At 35.9% G+C, this 19,606-nt stretch overlaps 2 protein-coding genes and 1 long non-coding RNA gene across 3 annotated transcripts; 1 reads left to right on the top strand and 2 right to left on the bottom strand.

The window, feature by feature from the left end:
• Positions 1-5,879: 5,879 nt before the first annotated feature.
• On the top strand, positions 5,880-7,467 carry LOC129321698 (uncharacterized). The gene is made up of 3 exons (XR_008596080.1): positions 5,880-6,052; positions 6,717-6,782; positions 7,330-7,467. It is a non-coding gene; the product is annotated as an uncharacterized LOC129321698 (long non-coding RNA).
• A 1,760-nt stretch (positions 7,468-9,227) lies between these two features.
• On the bottom strand, positions 9,228-11,513 carry LOC129321605 (uncharacterized). The gene is made up of 12 exons (XM_054967436.1): positions 11,453-11,513; positions 11,277-11,377; positions 11,106-11,162; positions 10,845-11,012; positions 10,680-10,772; positions 10,452-10,546; positions 10,303-10,369; positions 10,140-10,206; positions 9,933-10,063; positions 9,691-9,782; positions 9,499-9,565; positions 9,228-9,411 (listed from the first exon to the last, which is right to left on the bottom strand). Exons 3-12 carry the CDS (start codon positions 11,133-11,135, stop codon positions 9,325-9,327), a joined length of 897 nt encoding a protein of 298 aa, XP_054823411.1. The 5' UTR covers positions 11,136-11,162; positions 11,277-11,377; positions 11,453-11,513; the 3' UTR covers positions 9,228-9,324.
• Positions 11,514-13,433: 1,920 nt separating this feature from the next.
• Positions 13,434-16,155, bottom strand: LOC129321996 (importin subunit beta-3-like). Its single transcript, XM_054968023.1, has 5 exons — positions 14,638-16,155; positions 14,214-14,411; positions 13,897-14,001; positions 13,721-13,783; positions 13,434-13,610 (listed from the first exon to the last, which is right to left on the bottom strand). Exons 1-5 carry the CDS (start codon positions 16,153-16,155, stop codon positions 13,434-13,436), a joined length of 2,061 nt encoding a protein of 686 aa, XP_054823998.1.
• Between the last annotated feature and the right edge of the window lie 3,451 nt (positions 16,156-19,606).

Below are 19,606 nucleotides of genomic sequence, written 5' to 3'. Positions count from 1 at the left end.
TCTGTTCGGTTAATTTTACCACGTGGTAAGCCTCATTGGACCCAAGAGTGGCGTGGTCTTGGTCCAAACTCACCTTTGGCCGGGTGATTGGCGTCCGAGCATGGCAAAGGAGGATATAAGGTGCAGTCATGCAATTAAATACTTGTTCGGTGTTTGAAAGTATTGTTCGGTTAAATGTTTTGTGTGCCCACTTAGCAATCGCATGATTAGTTACATCCGCATGCATCATTACATATTAATTTTTGGTTACTGGGACTTTTAAGTCTCATTCCCCGTGGTTAATATTTTTACAGGAGCGATCCGGCCGAGAAAGCACCAGAGGTGTAATTATGGTGTGATGAGACACCATCTTTTACGTTGCCTCTTATTTTGGATTATACAATGTATCTTGTGCCAACTTAGGACATATCTTGTCTGTGGAGCATGTAAACTCTAATCCTTTTTATTAAATGCATTTATATGACCAAGAGGATTATGTCTGTCCCTTTTGATTCATGACCTAATTAAATAACATGCTATGAGGATCATGTCTGTCCCTCATGGTTCTAATTGCTTTTTTGAGATATTTTAAGACCTGTGGTATATTGTCTTGGATGTATCATGGTAGAAATTTTTCTACCATGATAAGGGTATGATAAGGGTTAATGAAAAAAAAAGAAAAAAAATGATTTCTGAAATAATAATTTGTGAAAATCGGTTTTGTAATTGAGGGTGTTACATTTGGTATCAGAGCATATAGTCGGTTGGCAATATACATTGTTATGGTGCTTCTCATTGTATGGCCATGATATAGCTAGGCTAATTTTATTATTTATATCTTGTATCCTTTAGGAGGGGAGAGAAAATGCCTGTTACTCGTGGTAACTCAGGATTCCAACATGAGCACCTGCCACCGCCACTGCCAAATGAGGAGCCTGACTTGGCGGAATTAGAATGCTTGTAAAAACATTAACAGACAAGGTTCAAGGATACGAACAAGAGTTGACGGAGCTAAAGAGGCAAAAGTAACTGAAAATGGAGATAGGGCTCATGTTGAGAGTCATGTGGGGGAAGGCAGTTCCTCACATCCTGCCACTCCGAGAGATCATGAGTCTAGAAGGAAGAAATTAGGCAGGAGGAACAGAGAGCCCCACCGACCATTACTGATGTGTGGGAAACTGTTAGGAAGTTTAACCCTCCTACGTTTGATGGTAACCTTAAACCATCCGTGGTAGAGGAATGGGTGAAGAGACTCGAATCCATCTTTCGAGTAGTCACATGCACCAGCAATCAAAAGTACAAGTAGCATTAGTGCTCCTAGTGAAAGGAGCAAGAGATTGGTGGGAGACAGCAGGGCCCAGGGATGATTCTACACTCACCTGGGAGGAATTCAAGGAAAAATTATTCAGGCATTACTTTCCATCAGAGTTAAGGTCTGAGAAGGAAGCGGAATTCCATGCCTTTAAGCAAGGGAACCTCGATGAGGACACATTCATTGCTAAGTTTCAGGAGTTATCTAGATACTCCACGTACCTGCAGTATAGGGATGATTCCGAATGGAAGGCTAAGCGCTTATTGGAGAAGGCTAGACCAGAATTGAGGGAACAATTGGCTCATCTAGATATCCGAGATTATGATGAAATGTGCATAAAAACTACAAGTAGTAGCTCGCAGTAAGAAGGAGGTTGAGAGAGAGAAGAGGGGTTATTCATATAGTAGACCCCCAACCTACCCTCGACCCACCGGAGGCATTATGAAGAAAAACCATCAGGGTTCGAGTAGCTCATGGAACCAAGGAAGGCAGAAGGGTCCATTTCAAAGGGGCCAAGGACAGAGGAGCTATCATAGTAGTTATCACGGGTCACAGAGGAGCCCAACAGTATCTACCCTGCCCCGAGTACAGCGAGCTCTCAACAGTGCACTAAATGCGGGCGTCGTCATTTCGGACAGTGCTGGGTCTGTTACATTTGTGGGAAACCCGGTCACATTGCAAAGTTTTGTGGGGACAACCAGGGCTCAAATATGAAGAACCCTTCCCAACATCCTACTGTCTCTGGTCGTGTGTTTGCTCTTACTCAGGACACCATGAACTCCCCAGATGCCATTAGAGGTAACATCAAAATCCTTCATCATGATATTGTTGCACTATTTGATTCGGGTGCTACACACTCTTTTATTTCTGAAACTTGTGTAAAGAACCTTGATTTGCCTGTGTGTATTTTACCTTTTGATATGAATGTGTCTACTCCTGCGGGAGAATCTGTGAGGACCGCTAAGGCATGCCTTAACCTAGTAGTCGAGTTTAAAAATAGGAAAACAACTATGGACTTAATTATCCTACCACTGAGAGGTATGGATGTAATTGTGGGAATGAATTGGATGGCTGCAAATGGTGCTATCCTAGATTGTAGAGAGAGGAGTGTGTCTTTATCTTCTTTGTCGGTGACCCCAGTCGAGACTCAAGATCATGTTTCTTGTCGGCGGCGCAAGTTGATAGATGTATGAAGAAGGGTTGCCAGGCCTACATGGTTTTCTTCTCTATCCAAGCTGAGATTGATGAAGGCGTGAAGAATATCCCAATTGTCAAAGAATTTGCGGATGTATTTCCAGACGAAGTCTCCGGTTTACCCCCAAAGCGCGAGGTAGAGTTCTCAATTGAATTGGTACCCGGTACAGGGCCAATTTCTAAGGCTCCTTATCGGATGTCCCCTTCAGAGTTAGCGGAACTGAAAAAGCAAATTGAAGAGCTACTTGAGAAGGGTTTCATCAGACCGAGTGTTTCACCTTGGGGATCTCCAGTCCTTTTTGTAAAGAAGAAGGACGGAAGCCTCCGATTGTGCATTGATTATAGACAATTGAACAAAGTAACCATCAAGAACAAATATCCACTTCCGAGAATCGATGATTTGCTGGATCAGCTTGTGGGATCCGCAGTTTTCTCAAAGATTGACTTAAGGTCAGGGTACCACCAATTGAGAGTGAGAGCAGAGGATATACCTAAGACAGCATTTCGGACGAGATATGGGCATTATGAATTCATGGTGATGCCGTTTGGACTTACGAATGCTCCTGCGGTATTCATGGATTACATGAATAGGATCTTTCGACCCTATTTAGATAAGTTTGTAGTAGTGTTTATTGATGACATTCTTATTTATTCAAAGGATGAGGAGGCTCATGGTGAACATTTAAGAATCGTCTTGCAAGTTTTGAGGGAACATAAGCTTTATGCCAAATTAAGCAAGTGTGAATTTTGGCTCCAAGAAGTAAAGTTTTTGGGCCATGTTGTGTCCAGAGATGGAGTTGCGGTGGATCCTAGCAAGATTGATGCAGTGATGAAGTGGGAACAGCCAAAATCTGTTACAGAGATACGAAGCTTTTTAGGTTTAGCAGGTTATTATCGTCGCTTTATTAAGGGATTTTCGCAAATTGCGATGCCCTTAACTAAGCTGACTAAGAAGGATGCCCCATTTATTTGGACTGACAAATGTGAAGCTGCTTTCCAAGAATTGAAAAAGAGGTTAACCACTACTCCAGTATTGACTATTCCTACCCTGTGGTGCCGTACACTCTGTACACTGATGCTTCTTTAAAGGGTTTAGGATGTGTTTTGATGCAAAATGACCGAGTGGTTGCCTATTCCTCCAGACAGTTGAGACCACACAGAGGAAAATTACCCTACATGATTTGGAGTTAGCTGCAGTTGTGTTTGCTCTGAAGATATGGAGACACTACTTGTATGGATCTAAGTTTCAAATCTTCAGTGACCATAAGAGCCTGAAGTATTTATTTGATCAAAAAGAGCTTAATATGAGGCAGCGACGATGGATGGAATTTCTGAAGGATTATGACTTTGAATTACATTACCATCCGGGTAAGGCTAACGTGGTAGCTGACGCCTTAAGTAGAAAGACTATTCATGCTGCACATTTGATGGTTCATGAATATCATTTATGGAACAGTTTTCATGATGTTCCAGTAGATGTGATTGAACATCAAATGGCCGCACTCCAGGTAGCAGACTTTGAGAGCAAATTTGGGAAGATCTCAGAGTCTCACAGCAGAGTGATGACTACTTAAGAATATAAGGAAGGAGATAGTGGTAGGTAAGGCCCCAAATTTTACCATCTCTGAGGACACAGTGATGAGTATAAAGGTAGAGTTTGTGTACCTAATGATCCAAGATTGAGGAATATCCTTTTAGAAGAAGCTCATAGGAGCAAATATACAATTCATCCCGGTATAACTAAAATGTACCATGATTTGAAGCGAGGTTGGTGGTGGCCAGGAATGAAGAAAGATGTAACTGAATTTGTTTCTAGATGTTTAACGTGTCAGAAGATAAAGATAGAACATCAGAAGCCAGCTGGAACACTGCAACCGTTAGATATTCCAAAGTGGAAATGGGATGATATTTCCATGGATTTCATCACTGGACTGCCAAGAACACCCTCGAGTAAGGATGCTATTTGGGTGATAGTAGACCGACTCACCAAATCAGCTCACTTTTTGGCGATCAAGTTTACCTCTACATTAGAGAAATTTGCTGAGATATACATTAAGGAGATAGTTAGACTTCATGGTATACCCTCTAGAATTGTGTCAGATCGTGACCCAAGGTTCACTTCAAACTTTTGGGGTGCGCTACAGAAGGCTATGGGTACCAGACTGAGTTTTAGCACCGCATACCACCCCCAAACAGATGGACAAACAGAGAGGACGATCCAGACTTTGGAGGACATGTTGAGAGCTTGTGCCATTGAACTACCAGGTAGTTGGGATAATCATTTGCCATTAGCTGAATTTGCTTATAATAACAGCTATCATTCTAGTATTGGGATGGCGCCTTATGAGGCCTTGTATGGAAGGAAGTGTAGATCGCCTTTGTGTTGGACAGAATTAAGTGAGAGGAGTATCATTGGTCCAGAAATTGTAGAGCAGACCACCCAGAAGATTGCAATGATTAAGCAAAAATTGCTAACCGCTCAGAGCCGACAGAAGAGCTATGCTGATAAGAGGAGACGGCGCGTTAGAGTTTGAAGTAGGAGATCATGTATTTTTGAAGGTTTCTCCAGTGACAGGCATTGGTAGATCCATTAAGGCAAAGAAATTGACACCTAGATTTATGGGCCCGTATGAGATCTTGGAGCGAATTGGATCTACTGCATATAGAGTTGCATTACCATCCACAGATTGCAGGTATCCATAATGTGTTCCACGTATCACAGTTGAAGAAGTACAACCCGGATCCCTCCCATGTTATTGAACCTGAAGAAGTAGAATTGAGGGAGAATTTGACCTTTAGATCCGAACCGGAGCGAATTGAGGACTTTAAGGACAAACAACTACGCAATAAGACCATCCGACTCGTGAAGGTGATTTGGAAGGGTGGAGCCCTAGGTGATGCTACTTGGGAAACCGAGGAGAGTATGAGGCGAGATTATCCACATTTATTTGCTTAGGTACATAGTTTCTAAGCTTATCTATTAAATTTTGAGGACAAAATTTCTAAAAGGAGGGGAGAATTGTAACATCCTGATTTTTTATATAATAAAGAAATTGTGGAATTTAGGTTTTGAGAAAAAAATGATAATAATAGGAATTTATATTATTTGAGGTTATTTAGAAATAATATTATGGTTAGGTATTTAATTATGAATTTAAAAATTTAAATTTAAAACCACATAAGCAATATTTAGTTAAGATATAATACATAAATAATTTTTTTTATGTATGTGTTGAAAAAAAAAAGAGAGAAGGTAGAAGGAACAAAAAAAAAGGGGGTGGAAGGTTGTTGTTTCTAAGTCCCACATTGGTTAGATGAGGGAAGAGAAGAGGTGCCTTCATGTATAAAAAGGAGGGGTGTGTGCATTAGGAAGCATGAGAGGCTAAGATGCAATTTAGAGAAAATTGCAACTTTTGGCCCAAAGGTTTGAATAATTAAATTCAAACCTATAGTTTTTTTTTAATATAATTTTGGGACTCACAATCCCATTTTTATATTATTTTTCTCTCTTCCTCTCACGTTGCTCGGCGTTTTCTCGCAAGGGGGGATTATTTTCTTTTTCTTCAGGTATGTTCTAACTTTCCTGTTTAGATTAGCATTTAAAAATTTATTTAATTACAAAATTAATTTTATAGTTATTTTCTAAATAATATTAGCTTTCTAGTGATATGATTATTTTGTAGGATAGAGTAAATATTTTGATTAGGATTTTTCTATAGGATAGTTAATCTGATGATATGATGGATTAAAAATATAGGTTAAAATTCTTAGGGATATAATAAAAATATTTAGAATATTTTTTTAAGGTTGAAACTCATGTTTAAGAATTTTTGAGTTAAAATCTAGATCTATATGGTTGAATTTATGTGGAATCTGAGACGTAGGGATAAACCTATGATTATTAAATATTTATTTAAGTATGAATAGGTATTTTTGAGGTTATAGAAAGGTGATTTGAGGCTTCAGGATAATTCTAAAATTTTTAATTTATTTTTGGATGAATTTTTAGAATGTAGAAGGATGAAATTGTGATACTAGAAGTGAATTGAGGATAAAAAAAAATAGTTCATTAGGGTACGAGAATTTTAGAAAAGAATTTGGAAGTTAAATGAGGCATAAATCTTAAATTAGTGTTAATATGGACTATAGATTAAGACTTTCTAACTCTTTAAATTAGAGTTATTTATTTTAATGTAAAATTAATATATAGTATTGTGAAATAATTATGTAGATTATATTGACAAAGATAGTGGTGAAAAAGGAGTTGTGAAGGGGAACTTGTTATTCAAGACACAAGGTAACCATTATTAATGTGTTGTGATGGGTGTGTTTGTGAATGGTTATGTGTTGTTTTGTTGTTTGAAAAAAATATGAATTATTGAAAATAAATACTGTATATACTTGTTTGAAATTATTGCCAAGTGGGTTAAAAATTTATTTTTGTTTATCATGATGAGATATTATTGTTCGGATATATTCCTGTTTGGATATTTGAATGATGCATGACTTGTCAGGGTATTTAATGTATGGTGTTAATGGAATTTCTGTTCGGTTAATTATTACCACGTGGTAAGCCCTCATTGGACCCAATGAGTGGCGTGTCGCTTGGTCCAACTCACCTTTGGCCGGGTGATTTGGCGTCCGAGCATGGCGAAAGGAGGATATAAGGTGCAGTCATGCAAATTAAATACTTGTTCGGTTTGTTTGAAAGTATTGTTCGGTTAAATGTTTTGTGTGCCCACTTAGCAATCGCATGATTAGTTACATCCGCATGCATCATTACATATTAATTTTTGGTTACTGGGACTTTTAAGTCTCATTCCCCGTGGTTAATATTTTTACAGGAGCGAATCCGGCCGAGAAAGCACCAGAGGTGTAATTATGGTGTATGAGACACCATCTTTTACGTTGCCTCTTATTTTGGATTATACAATGTATCTTGTGCCAACTTAGGACATATCTTGTCTATGGAGCATGTAAACTCTAATCCTTTTTATTAAATGCATTTATATGTCCAAGAGGATTATGTCTGTCCCTTTTGATTCATGACCTAATTTAAATAACATGCTATGAGGATCATGTCTGTCCCTCATGGTTCTAATTGCTTTTTGAGATATTTTAAGACCTGTGGTATATTGTCTTGGATGTATCATGGTAGAAATTTTTCTACCATGATAAGGGTATGATAAGGGTTCAATGAAAAAAAAAAAGAAAAAAAAAATGATTTCTTGAATTAATAATTTGTGAAAAATCGGTTTGTAAATTTGAGGGTGTTACGGAGCTTCTCTTATAGTTTTTCTTTCAAGCTTTTGCTTGCCTCTATTTCACTTAAAAAAAAAAAACATTAGATGGGCCCCACACATTGAAGCCACATGACATGGGTCCCTTTTCAATGTGTTTGATTTAGATGGCCTAAATTTTTTATATTTATATTTATATTATTAAAATATATGTTTATAAATTTTTAATAAATATATTTATCATCAACCTAAACAATACATATTTAATTTAGGTGAACTATCTTAATATTTCTTTTTTTGTAAGTTTTATAATTTGACTACTTAAATGTATTTTAGTTCATATTTAATATTAAAATTTTTTATAATTTTTATTCTGATAAATAAAATATTAAAAATAAAGAGAATTCTTTGATGGGCAATTTTAAAAATTATTTTTTAAAATTATTAGAATTTAAAAAATTTAAATCTGAACTATCCAAAATAAATCTAGATAGCAAATTTATAAAAATTATCAAAATATCTTACGTTAAATTAGTCATCTAAATTAAATCAATCTATATTGAAGAGGAATAGATTTGTATAATTTTTTATAATTTTCATAATATTTTATTTTAATAAATATAAATATAAAATTTAAATTTAGATCATCTAGATAAAAAATTTGGACAGTCTATATTTCATTATCCTGACAAACCTTCAAGATTGAAGGTTTAATGAGTTTCCAAATCATGAGTAGGAATGTTTCTGGTGTTTTTCAAGTGTTGTTTGTGGTTTAGTGTGAGTTAAGGATATACTTGAATAAGGATACTTATCTATCATGATCAGTTATTACTTTATTTTACCATGATATTAGATTATTTTCAATAAAATAAGATATTAAGATATCCTACTAGCATTTTTTAAAATTTAAATTATATCTAAGATTTGAATTTAAATTATTATTATTATATTGTTTTAAGACTCTCGATATAACTAGAGTTCTCAGTTCTGTTCAGTTTTGATTGTATACTGAATAAAAATGTTCTAGAATATTGGCCTTTCCCCGTCTTCTTGAGAGGCAGCTCTGGTTGCATCATGGTGTAAAAAAATCTCTTAAACGTTTGAGGCAGAAGGGATGTTCGTGTTGTTGATGAGAATTCTTGCGCCACGGATCGAATTGCATTTTTAACCTTTTGATTTGCACAGGATTTATAGAGGTTGATGGAAGTGTTATTTATTTCGTTAAAGTTGTTTTGTCTGCTTTTAAGTTATATTTCTATTGAAATTAAACGCTTAGATGTGTTAATTAAAACTCACATATGATAAGTTGATGTAATATAGAGTAACTTAATTAGACTGGCCGGGTTTCTGGGAATTTCAACTTCTCTGAATATATTTCCAACGTTGTTTGAGAAATTCGGCCTCAATGTAAAATGACCCAATTGACGAAGAGAAAATCAATGACAACTACCCAACTAGTGTCTTATTCATTTTTACAATAACATAATGTTAATCTACGCACGTTGAGAAGATCACTCTTCTCTTAATCCCTCTCTCATAGACAGTCGCGTATAGCGGCGTTGCCTAAAAAAAGTGTTTGGTTTGCAGTTCAATAAACGATCATGACATGGCCCCAAATTGGCTCAGCAAAGAAATGATCCGGCATGTCGTTTCCTCAGTTGCAAGATCGTCACTTTGCGATAAAATCTGCAAGGAAAGAAATTTACCCAAATAAATCAAAATCTATTGGAATTCGAAGCAAAGAGAGAATGGAGTTTAACATGAAATCATTACTTCTTCTAGAATTTGAGTAGCCTGACCAAGATTCTCGTTGTTAAGCCCCAAGAGATCCTGATCAGCCCTAAAACGAAATAGAAGATGATCGACAATATATAGAGTAGTTTCCAACTTACTTTCGAAGATAATGGATGGGACTCGAAAAATGGGGGCCAAAAAAAAAAAAAACCAGAGAGAGAACTTCGGTACCTTTCTAACATTTGACAGAGTAGTTGGTGTGCATACCGGGCTTCTTTGAAGTCGTTCCTCAACGGCAAGAAGTTTAGCCAGACTTGAACCACCTGCTTAGCAGAAACAAAATATAGCATATATTATGACAAAATTAAATAATACAGGGGAAAAAAGCCGCGCCAGAGCTATCTATACATGCAACACGTATATTCAAAAGTAAATACAAGAGCACGTTAGATTGAAAGAAAAATGTTACGTACATGAGACCCGTCGATAGTGTCACGCCAGAACTCACATATTTTTCCCAAAGCTGAAACAGCGGCATCATGTGTCATTACACTCTCCGATTCAGTTCCGCACTCTATTACATAACATAGGCTGTCGACAGCCACTGCACAAAATTCAATCAAACAAGTTTACTCAGCTATTACATCCTTTCTGTATTTGTAAGAGTGTAAGGAGGCTACCGGGGGCATCGAAGTTGGATATAACTTCACAACGAGTAGCACACAAACCAATCCCACGTGCAGCTTCCTATATAATTAGTTACATTGCCCCATGAGAAATGTAGAAAAGCTTATAAGTGACAACAGAACCAGAGCAGCTGGAACATTTTGCAGAAATAAATACCCGGCGAAGCTGAGGACTTTCTGAGTAACAAGCGTCCATGACGACCAGAGCATATGTATCCCGATACCTGATCATCGAATATAACATAGACGAATGAGTCGTGAACACTAAAGGCTCGTAATTGAATTCTGATGTATGACAAATTAAACCTCTGCAATTTATCTGGGTAGTCCTTCAAAATCAAGTTAAAAATCGAGATTGCCACTGCTTTCACTCTATCTGAGTAGTAATTATCACGACCCTGCTGCAAGATGATGAAGAAATAATGATGCTTCATATGTGTAAGTTGAGAATATTAGTAGTCATTATATTTATGCAACAAGTACTTTATAGCATGATCATACAGAGAATAGTAGCAAGATGAGTGTGGGACTGACCCATAGCGCTTCAACAGCTGGCAGAAGCCTGTCAACATGAGTTAAGAACGCATATTCCAATGTAGATATCATTGTCACTAAGCAGTTTGAACCCTTCAACCGAAAACAATATGTTCAATATTGAAACATTATTAGGCCAAAAGAAAAAAGAACTTTTACACAGACTTGAATTATCTCGTCTTCCAGTTCCCGTTTATCACATGCGATTGCAACAGACGATGCTTCTTCTCCCTCTTCTGTTTCCATATTGGCAAGTGACTTCTGAGAGAGTACATGGTATATCTGATCCGCAATCGTCCTTATTAGGTCTACATCTAAAACTGTTCCACAGATCTGCACGAGCACATTGTGATATCCGTAATAGAAGAATATAAGCCAAGAATATCTTCATAGATATTTGTGATTTCAACGGACGTTTCCACTTACCACAATGCATGCATTGAGGCTTTTTAACATTACTGTACGATTCACTTTGTCGATTTCCTGCAGTAAATTGAACCTTGCACTGGTTCAGTGAAAGAAATTGGGCAACGACAGTGCGGGTTGAAACAGAGACCAATGAATGTTTTAATAATCTTAACGACCACAACCAAATACCTCTTGTAAAGCTTCGACCAGAGCTCGTACACTGAAGTTAAACAAAAATCTATGACGACCTTCTTTCCAATTATGGCAAGGAAGCAATATGTTTGGAAGGACTAGAAACAGAAATTAAGGGAAGCTTAGCAACCCAATATTTTAAATAATATTATTATGATGGAATCAGAAAATACCTTCAACAGATACGATTTTAGCATCAGGGTCAGTACTGCTGAACAGGCGGGTCAAAAGACGAGCGACCTAATCATTGGAAGTCGTAATCAGTCACAGGAAAAGTCTCAATCTCTATATTTATCGAAATCAAAGCTATGTATATAAGCATGTATTACGCTGGAAGCCCAAGGTTCAAATTCGTCCTCGAATCGAACAGCAAGCTTTGACAGTAAATCACAAGCCAAAAGTCTTAGCTCAGGGCAAGTCGTACTTTGCTGATCGGTGGTCAGCGCCCTACAAAACAGATATATTGTTATGAATGATGGCGGCCGCTATGCTCAAAGTAGCTAGACGGCAACAATGTTGAAAAAAAGAATTCACGTAGAGCTGAAGGGAAGATTAGAAGCCAAACATGGTATAGGGATTAGTATTTTCAAGGGTCTGAATCAACATTGGCATGATCATGTTAAGAAATTTGTCAGCTTCCAGCTGCTGTAGTTTGCACAATTGAGACAATGCCTGCATCGCGTTGATAATACATGTAAGGAAGAAATCATTGGACTATTTATAGCCTGAGCTATTGAAAATAAAACAAAAATCTAGCTATATGTTGTGAGAACTGCTCTTCCTGGCTTTTATTTGTTCTTAACGAAATTATCTTTTGATTAATTATATATTTTAATGAGAGAATAACCAATTATTCATTATATTAAATATATTGCTAGGAAGAATGTTAACATGAATATTTTAGTATTTGTGAATACAAATATCCAAGCATACAAGCAATATCATTCAACTGTTTTTGATGCAAGTATTGTTTTAGAAAGAATTTAATGAAGCAAATAATGATCACCGAGGAGTTAGTTGATCATTTCTAAGCAAAGTCATCCTACTATGAATTTCGTCAAATAAAAATAATATTTTTAATTTCAGCGTCTCTTAGTCTTGGTGGAGAAAAAAATAAGAAAGGAAAACTATAAGGAAGAGCTTTCAAGAATAATAAATTTTTTTATTATTTTTAAAAAACTTTTCCTTCTAATTTTCTTTTCATTCTTTTTTTTTCACTTTTCTCTGGATTTAAACCAAGTTTTAGATTCACAAAATACCGATTGAGGTAAAAAAAAAATGGAATGATATTTTGAAATACATAAAAATGACCTCTTTATTTACTGGGTCGAGAGGAGAAACAGCATATACCTTTAAGACGTCAATTTTTGCTCTGCTGTCGGTACCATTCCAATTATTTGCAATTCGAGTCAAAATGAGGAAAACCTTCAAAGGGGTACAAGTCATATACATTAGAAGCCAAACTAAAATCAAAGTAGATAAACAACATTTAACTCAGATTTCCAAGCTAAGTGACCAAACACACAGGGTTCATTAAAATTATAACTAGAAAAAATATATTTATCTAATTTTCATCCTTGACTGCCCATAATCATTTTTTAAACAAGCAACTTTGCTAAAGCAACATTATAATAGAAAGAAGAAAATAATCAGTCAAGTGTACACAATTATGTGTTTTTAAATGTATTTAGATAAAAGGAGAGAAATGACATGCAGACAGAAGAGAGATGGTAATGTAAAAAGACGTAAATCTATATTGAAATCATTTTCCTTTTATCAATATTTACTTTTATTTTTATCCCTCCTTAATTAAATACACTTTAACCACACATTTATAAAAGTTGTTAGTAACAATTATTTTAGCGGTTTTAGTTTTTTTCAAGAACAATCAACAACGTTTTGAATTTACCCCTAATCAAAGCCATTAAATTAAATTATGTGTATGTCACGTGATTCTCTCTTCTTCTTCTTCTTCTTCTTCTTCTTCTTCTTCTTCTTCTTCTTCTTCTTCTTCTTCTTCTTCTTCTTCTTCTTCTTCTTTTTTGCATAAAAAAAATGTTGGAAAGTATTTTATAATTAGGAGTGAAAATGCAAGTATATATTATTGAATACAGAAGATTTTTTATAGATCAACGCTCGCTTCTTCCCTTAACGCTAAGAATTATTATTGATTACCTCTTGAGAATCATTTAAAACGAAAAGAGACTCGTCCGAGAGAATTCCGGAGAGAATATAACTCAAGTATTCCATAGATTGTGCCCCAAACAAGGATTGAGACACAAGGTCTCTCAGCGAATCCATTGTTTCCTGATAGTGCCTTCGAAAAATGACCTGCACCCAACAAATTGACGCATTGAAGTTTTATGGGATAAATAAAACCCACATCGATTCATCATCATGGTTCGACGCCATTTGAGTCTGAGGTGTATGTCCTGATATACCGGAAATGATGCTGCCAATAATTTCAGTGTTTCAATAGCTTCTTCACGGAACACCCCGCCTTGCTGCATAAAGAGGTTATTTACATAAAACTGTGAATACTAGAGAAAATATAGATATATATATATTTGATGTAGCCAATGATTTCCCAAAAATATCCATGCCTAGTCATCTATACCTTAACAAATTTTAGCAATTCAGGCTCCAAACATTCCGCGAATGACTTCACTTCTTCATCGCCGCAATTGTTAATCAAGCGACGAACTACTGTAGCAGCATGCAACTGCAGATTACACACACACACACACACACACACACACATTGATGTATAGGCAAGTTAGCGACTATTGTAGCTATGTAATGCAGATCTGTACGTAGGAAATTCTAAGAACGAGGATATAATACTTAATCTCACACGGAAATTCGATCTTAAGGATACAGGTAATATTAATTTGGGTGCAAAGATAGCAAACTCCTGTTGGTGTCTGTTTATACCTGAATACGTGGATAAATGGAAGCTGATCTAATTATGGTGACTAGTCTAGGGACGAAGTTATTTAGATATCGGACATGCTCTTGATCAGAGTCTGTAGTTAAACATCTAATTACTTCAATGGCAGCCCACAGAACGCGAGGGTGGGGATCAGTCAGCGAAATCTCTAGCACTCTCTCAGCATGGTCACGTATCATCGCCTGCGTGGCAGCCGTAGAGAAATATAGAAAGTGATTAGAGAGAGATGGAGAGACGATAAGAAGACAAAAATAAAGGAAATAGTTAAACACATATTCCTAAATTTATTGAACAGAAAGCTAAAATATGCAATGCATATAGATCTTTAGGAGCAAAAGGAATTGCGACTTTCTTAAACTATAATAACTCTTCAAAGTTAAAACGATCGCAGGGAAAAGATTAGATTACGGGGCTACATGCGCTTCCAGTTTCAGCAAAGGCAACCAATCCTGCATGACGTGTCTGCCAATCTTCAGAATTCAAATACTGTGGTATCAACTCAATTCCAAAGGAAAGTAGCATGTCTTCGTGTGAATCCCAGCAGAGCCGGAAGAGTAAGAACTTTCCTAGGATGTACTTCTCTGAGATCCCCATATATTCACTCGAAGTCATGTCCACATCATACCAAGCAGGAACGTCTGCAATACAAACCAGCAAGCGCACGCAATTCTTGAAAATACTGCGTTTAGCCTCCTCAGAAAGTTTAACAAGAAACTCTGAAACCCGGTCCACAGCCTGGTCATCGACCATCTTAATAATTTTAATCGCCTGCAACGTGAGAAAAGTGTTGTCATCTGCAGTCACCGCAATTCGGAACATGCAGTCCAAGACAACATCAAGTTGCGTCAAAAAAGGGTCCGTGTAATAACTGGCTAATTCCACCAAATCCATTATTCTTGGTTCCACAATACGGGTTTGACCGTCGCCGTGAATTGCTCGCAGGAAGGAAATCATCTTTGGTAATAGGACGTCGATTTCGCTGTAAAACCTCCACCGGTGCAGCAGGCGTACCAATTTAATAGAGGAATCGAATGTCAGAGCCTGGATGTTGAGATTGGGGGAATCAAATAGCTCGCCGAATCTAACGTTAAGCGACTTATGGTTGGCCCACCAAAATTTGTATGCCCCGAGACACTCTTCCCTCGACTCTGGCAAAGTCGATAGCACTCTGAGTGCCATTTCTTGCCTCGTTTCGAAGTTCGTGTCAAGGGCGTGTAAAAGATAGTCAAGAAGTTCACCCCACCTCTCGATTTCAAATATCCTGGCAGCTATTTCAGATAAATTAAGCAGGTTCGGTATTGATTCGTGGTTCTGAATAACGTTAAGAAGCAGGGGTTTGAGATGGAAAAGGACACGTTTATCAATTATAAACCGATCTTGACCGTGAATCCGATTTATAGTGAGGTGAAGCAGATCAACGGTGTACATTACGGTATTAGAGGGAAGACGCGAGTTGAGGAGGCGAGCGAGCATGAGAGATAAAGCATTTGGGTATTGATGGGCAAAGAAATTCCAGAGGGCCTTAACTTGTGATTGTGGGTTCTGATGAAAAACGGACGAGCTAGCGAAGTCGCAGACGAGAGATAGAAAGCGCGTCGGATTATTGGAAAGGAAAAGCTCAACGGCCGCGGATTGGAGCTCATCTTTCTCAGCTTTACTGAGTTCTTGATGATCTTGGACCAAGTTGCGCCTTCTCTTGGCTTCTTTACTCGACTCAGGAGGAACCTCATCTGGCACTTCATATATATCTTTCCCGTGTCTACGCTGGTACTTTTTTCTGAATAAATTGACTTCCTCTGACTCTGTTTCTTGTGAGACTTCCTCTGACTCTGATACTTTTTTGCGTCGACGACTCACACGACGAGGAGGAGGTGGTGGTGGAGACGGCGGCCGTGGGGGACGTTTACTACCAGAATTGGACGGCATTGTCGGAAAGTTCTGTGAGTTGGAGGGTGAGAAAGGAAGAAGGTACAGGGGGGAAATTTTGAACATTGGGCTTAAGATGTTCGGATTGGAATCTCATGCACATGCAAACTCAAATTCCGTTACGACAGTTACTGATGTCAGCATTTCTCTCTCGTCTTGCCCTTTGGATCGTGGGGTATCGGTCAAGGTGGTTTTGAATGATACACTAAATGACTTAACTGTCCTACCCGTGTAGCCGATTAGCCCTTTAAGGCCTTAATTTCTAACAAGTTCGTCTGAAAGCAAAGTGATTTTTTTGCCAAAATTTGCACCATTTCGGGAGTAAAGTCTTTAAAAGTAGGCCCCAGTAAAAGGTAAGTTTCAAATTTTGAAGGGAGATATTTCTACGCATTTTGTACAGGTGCAGAGAAAGAGAAATCCACCAGGTATATACGACTATGTCGTTGGATATAAGATATAAGGTTTTTTTTACGGGTAAAAAATATCAATATAAAATTTTCAAATCTTATATTGTTATATAATAAGTACATATTTTATAATTAAACTTCAATAGACATTTATTTTGATTTATATTTGATTAAATTTATTAAAATTTTATATCTATTTAATTGATATTTATATTTTTTTTTATCACTTAATTATAAGATAAAGAAAAATCTTTGTCATAAAATATCAAAATCTACTTATATCCTTTTATTTTTATATTTTGTGCAGGAAAATAGGAAAAGAATAATGAAAAGAAATATATACACACAAAGGAGAAGCAGCATATCCATAATTATGAAAACAAATATATATATATATATATATATAAATTATTTGGTTGGAGATTTAGAGAAGATGATGTTAACAAGTTGGGGTGCATTCTATACTTGATTTTCAAGAGGAGAAGATCTCGCATTTGGAAGTGATTTTTTATCATATTATTTCTCTAATCTTATTTATAAATTACTTTCAACATATTTTATTAGTATAAAAAAAACTTTAAAATTTATTAACTTTGTCTTAAAATTTAATAAATTCTCAACTTGACCCTTATTAAATGTACACACTTCAATAATATATTTTTTTTCCAACATTCAATGGAAGGTAAAAAAAAAATTATAATAAAAATTTAGTGATGTGACTTATAAATAAGATCAAAAAAAATTTCTCCCTATCCTATAAATAAGAGCAAAGGGAGTATAATTTATACTCCTCTAATCCTCTTTATAACTCATTTCTGTTAATATCATCAATATCAATGCAAAAAAAATATAAAAAATAAAAGTGTGTAGAATTTCAAATATGCCCCTATATAACAAATTTAAAAAGTAATGTCATGTTACTTTTTCTCTCTTATGAAGGGTAATTTTAAAAATACCTTTGAAATATTACCTAATAAGCTACACCATAACTTATAAATAAAATCAAATGAACCTTCTAAAAGGTTCTTTATAAATGATATTAGAAAGAGTATATTGGAATCCCACATCAATTATGAAAAGAAAAGAGAAGCTTCTAGTTAAACTAATACTCCTCTCTATCAAGAGGAAGACATCAAATCTCCCTTCTAACATTTATGATGAGGGATACTATAGGATCCACAAAAATCTTTTGAGTTGGGAGCTTTCTTTCTTCTCTTTTTTTTAGATTCTTTTTTTATATCTTATCTAATATTGTAGTTTTGACTTTGAGTTTTTGCTAAACTCCCAGTCAAAGTTAGGGAGTAGCTTGACTAGAATGAATTTGCTCTTTTATTTAGTTATTTTATTTTTCTCATTGAACATTGATTTTTATCTCCGAGAATTTATGCTTGCTTTTACATTTATCTTTATGTTTTAATTACTCTTTATATAAACATCAGTTATATAGATTTTTAGTTGGTAGTTTAATGAATTAAAAGGTGAAAAATTTACCTAGACCAAAAAAAATAGACACATATAACTAAATTATGAATAATTGAGAAGTTTGTGGTCGCTTAAATGACAGCTTCATGATTTAGTTAGAAGGTAAGATTTAAAACAATCCCTCTTGATAGGTGAATCATAATCCCCTAGCATTCTTTTAATTTTTTTTACTGGCTTTTCTATGTTGTAAAATAAATCATCAGTGAATTTATTTATGCATCTATTTCTTGTCCACTTTTAAATTATTTTTAAATGCAATTAGATCCTTTGATTTCTTAATTAAAGTCACTTTGATAAGTTGATGAAAAAATAAAGTTAATAATATCAGCCAATCTGCAAGTTGTGAGTTGGCCAGCAATGGGTGGGGTTGATAATTTGAGTCTAATCTAACGAGCTAGTGTAACAGTACGGAGTCACCCCTTGGGCCTCGACTCGGTACTGGACTCTGGCCCATCACTGGACCAAAGCCGACTTTCCCACAGGTGGTACTGTGGTTATTCCTCACCACTGCCTCTCCAGGGTCTTTTGGAACCTCCCCAGACTCGAACCTCCAACCTCTACCACCTTAACGAAGTTGAGGCGAAATCTGGTACCATTGGGTCACCACCTGTGGGAAAGTCGGCTTTGGTCCAGTGATGGGCCAGAGTCCAGTACCGAGTTGAGGCCCAAGGGGTGGCTCCGTACTGTTACACTAGCCTGAACCCGTCTAAAAAAATTTAAAACCAAGCTTAAAAAAATATAATTTTTTATGTTTGAAAAAATTCAGGCCAAGCCCAATCGAATTAAGACTTGGCTCTAATACCTAAATAAAAAATATTTATTTTTAAAATATATATATAATATAATACTCTCTCTGTTCAAAAATGTCATGTATTTTTAGTTATCACTTAAATATAAATTCATTTAATTTTGTGATTCTTTAGTTATCTTATCTTTGCACTTTATGCAAGTTTCTTTTTTTCAAATTCAAAATTTCTTTTTGTGTTTTGCTTAGATTTTAGAATTCTTCAACACTGAAAGAACATAAATGACTAGGTCCAATTAATTACTGAAAATGATTGGTAATTTTTAAATCAAATCTTTATATGGACAAAACAAAAATATAATACTATGATTTGAGATATTTAACTTATATACAAGTGATGTGTTTTTATTATTTTATGCCATAATTTAAACTTAAATTAAATAAATGTATAAGGGTCAACTGCTTAAATTGTAATTCCATGGATGCTTACTTTGAATGATTTTCTTTAAATTAAACCTCATTCATTTATTTTTTGTTTATTTTTTTTTAAATATAAGAGCGCTAACCCACGAGTTCAGGGTATGCGGCTTAAGTTAATACTGCCCTGCATCTAAACGAACCTATTTTTTAGCCCAGACCGTCACCTTTTTGTGGGACATGTTATCGGCTCTACAAATAAATAGTAGCTTCGTTCTAGTGGATTCCGAATATCTGCATCAAACCTAAAACGGAGGTTTCAGCCGGTGATAATTTTTTTCAGCATACTCAAGTACCGCTTTTGATTGTTAGAGTTGGAAGGATTTGCGGCTTTCAACAG

Source organism: Prosopis cineraria, unplaced genomic scaffold, assembly GCF_029017545.1.
Source record: "Prosopis cineraria cultivar Desert tree isolate PC_DT_omini unplaced genomic scaffold, ASM2901754v1 PC10, whole genome shotgun sequence".
Lineage (NCBI taxonomy): Eukaryota > Viridiplantae > Streptophyta > Magnoliopsida > Fabales > Fabaceae > Prosopis > Prosopis cineraria.
This window is presented reverse-complemented; position numbering and strand designations above follow the sequence as displayed.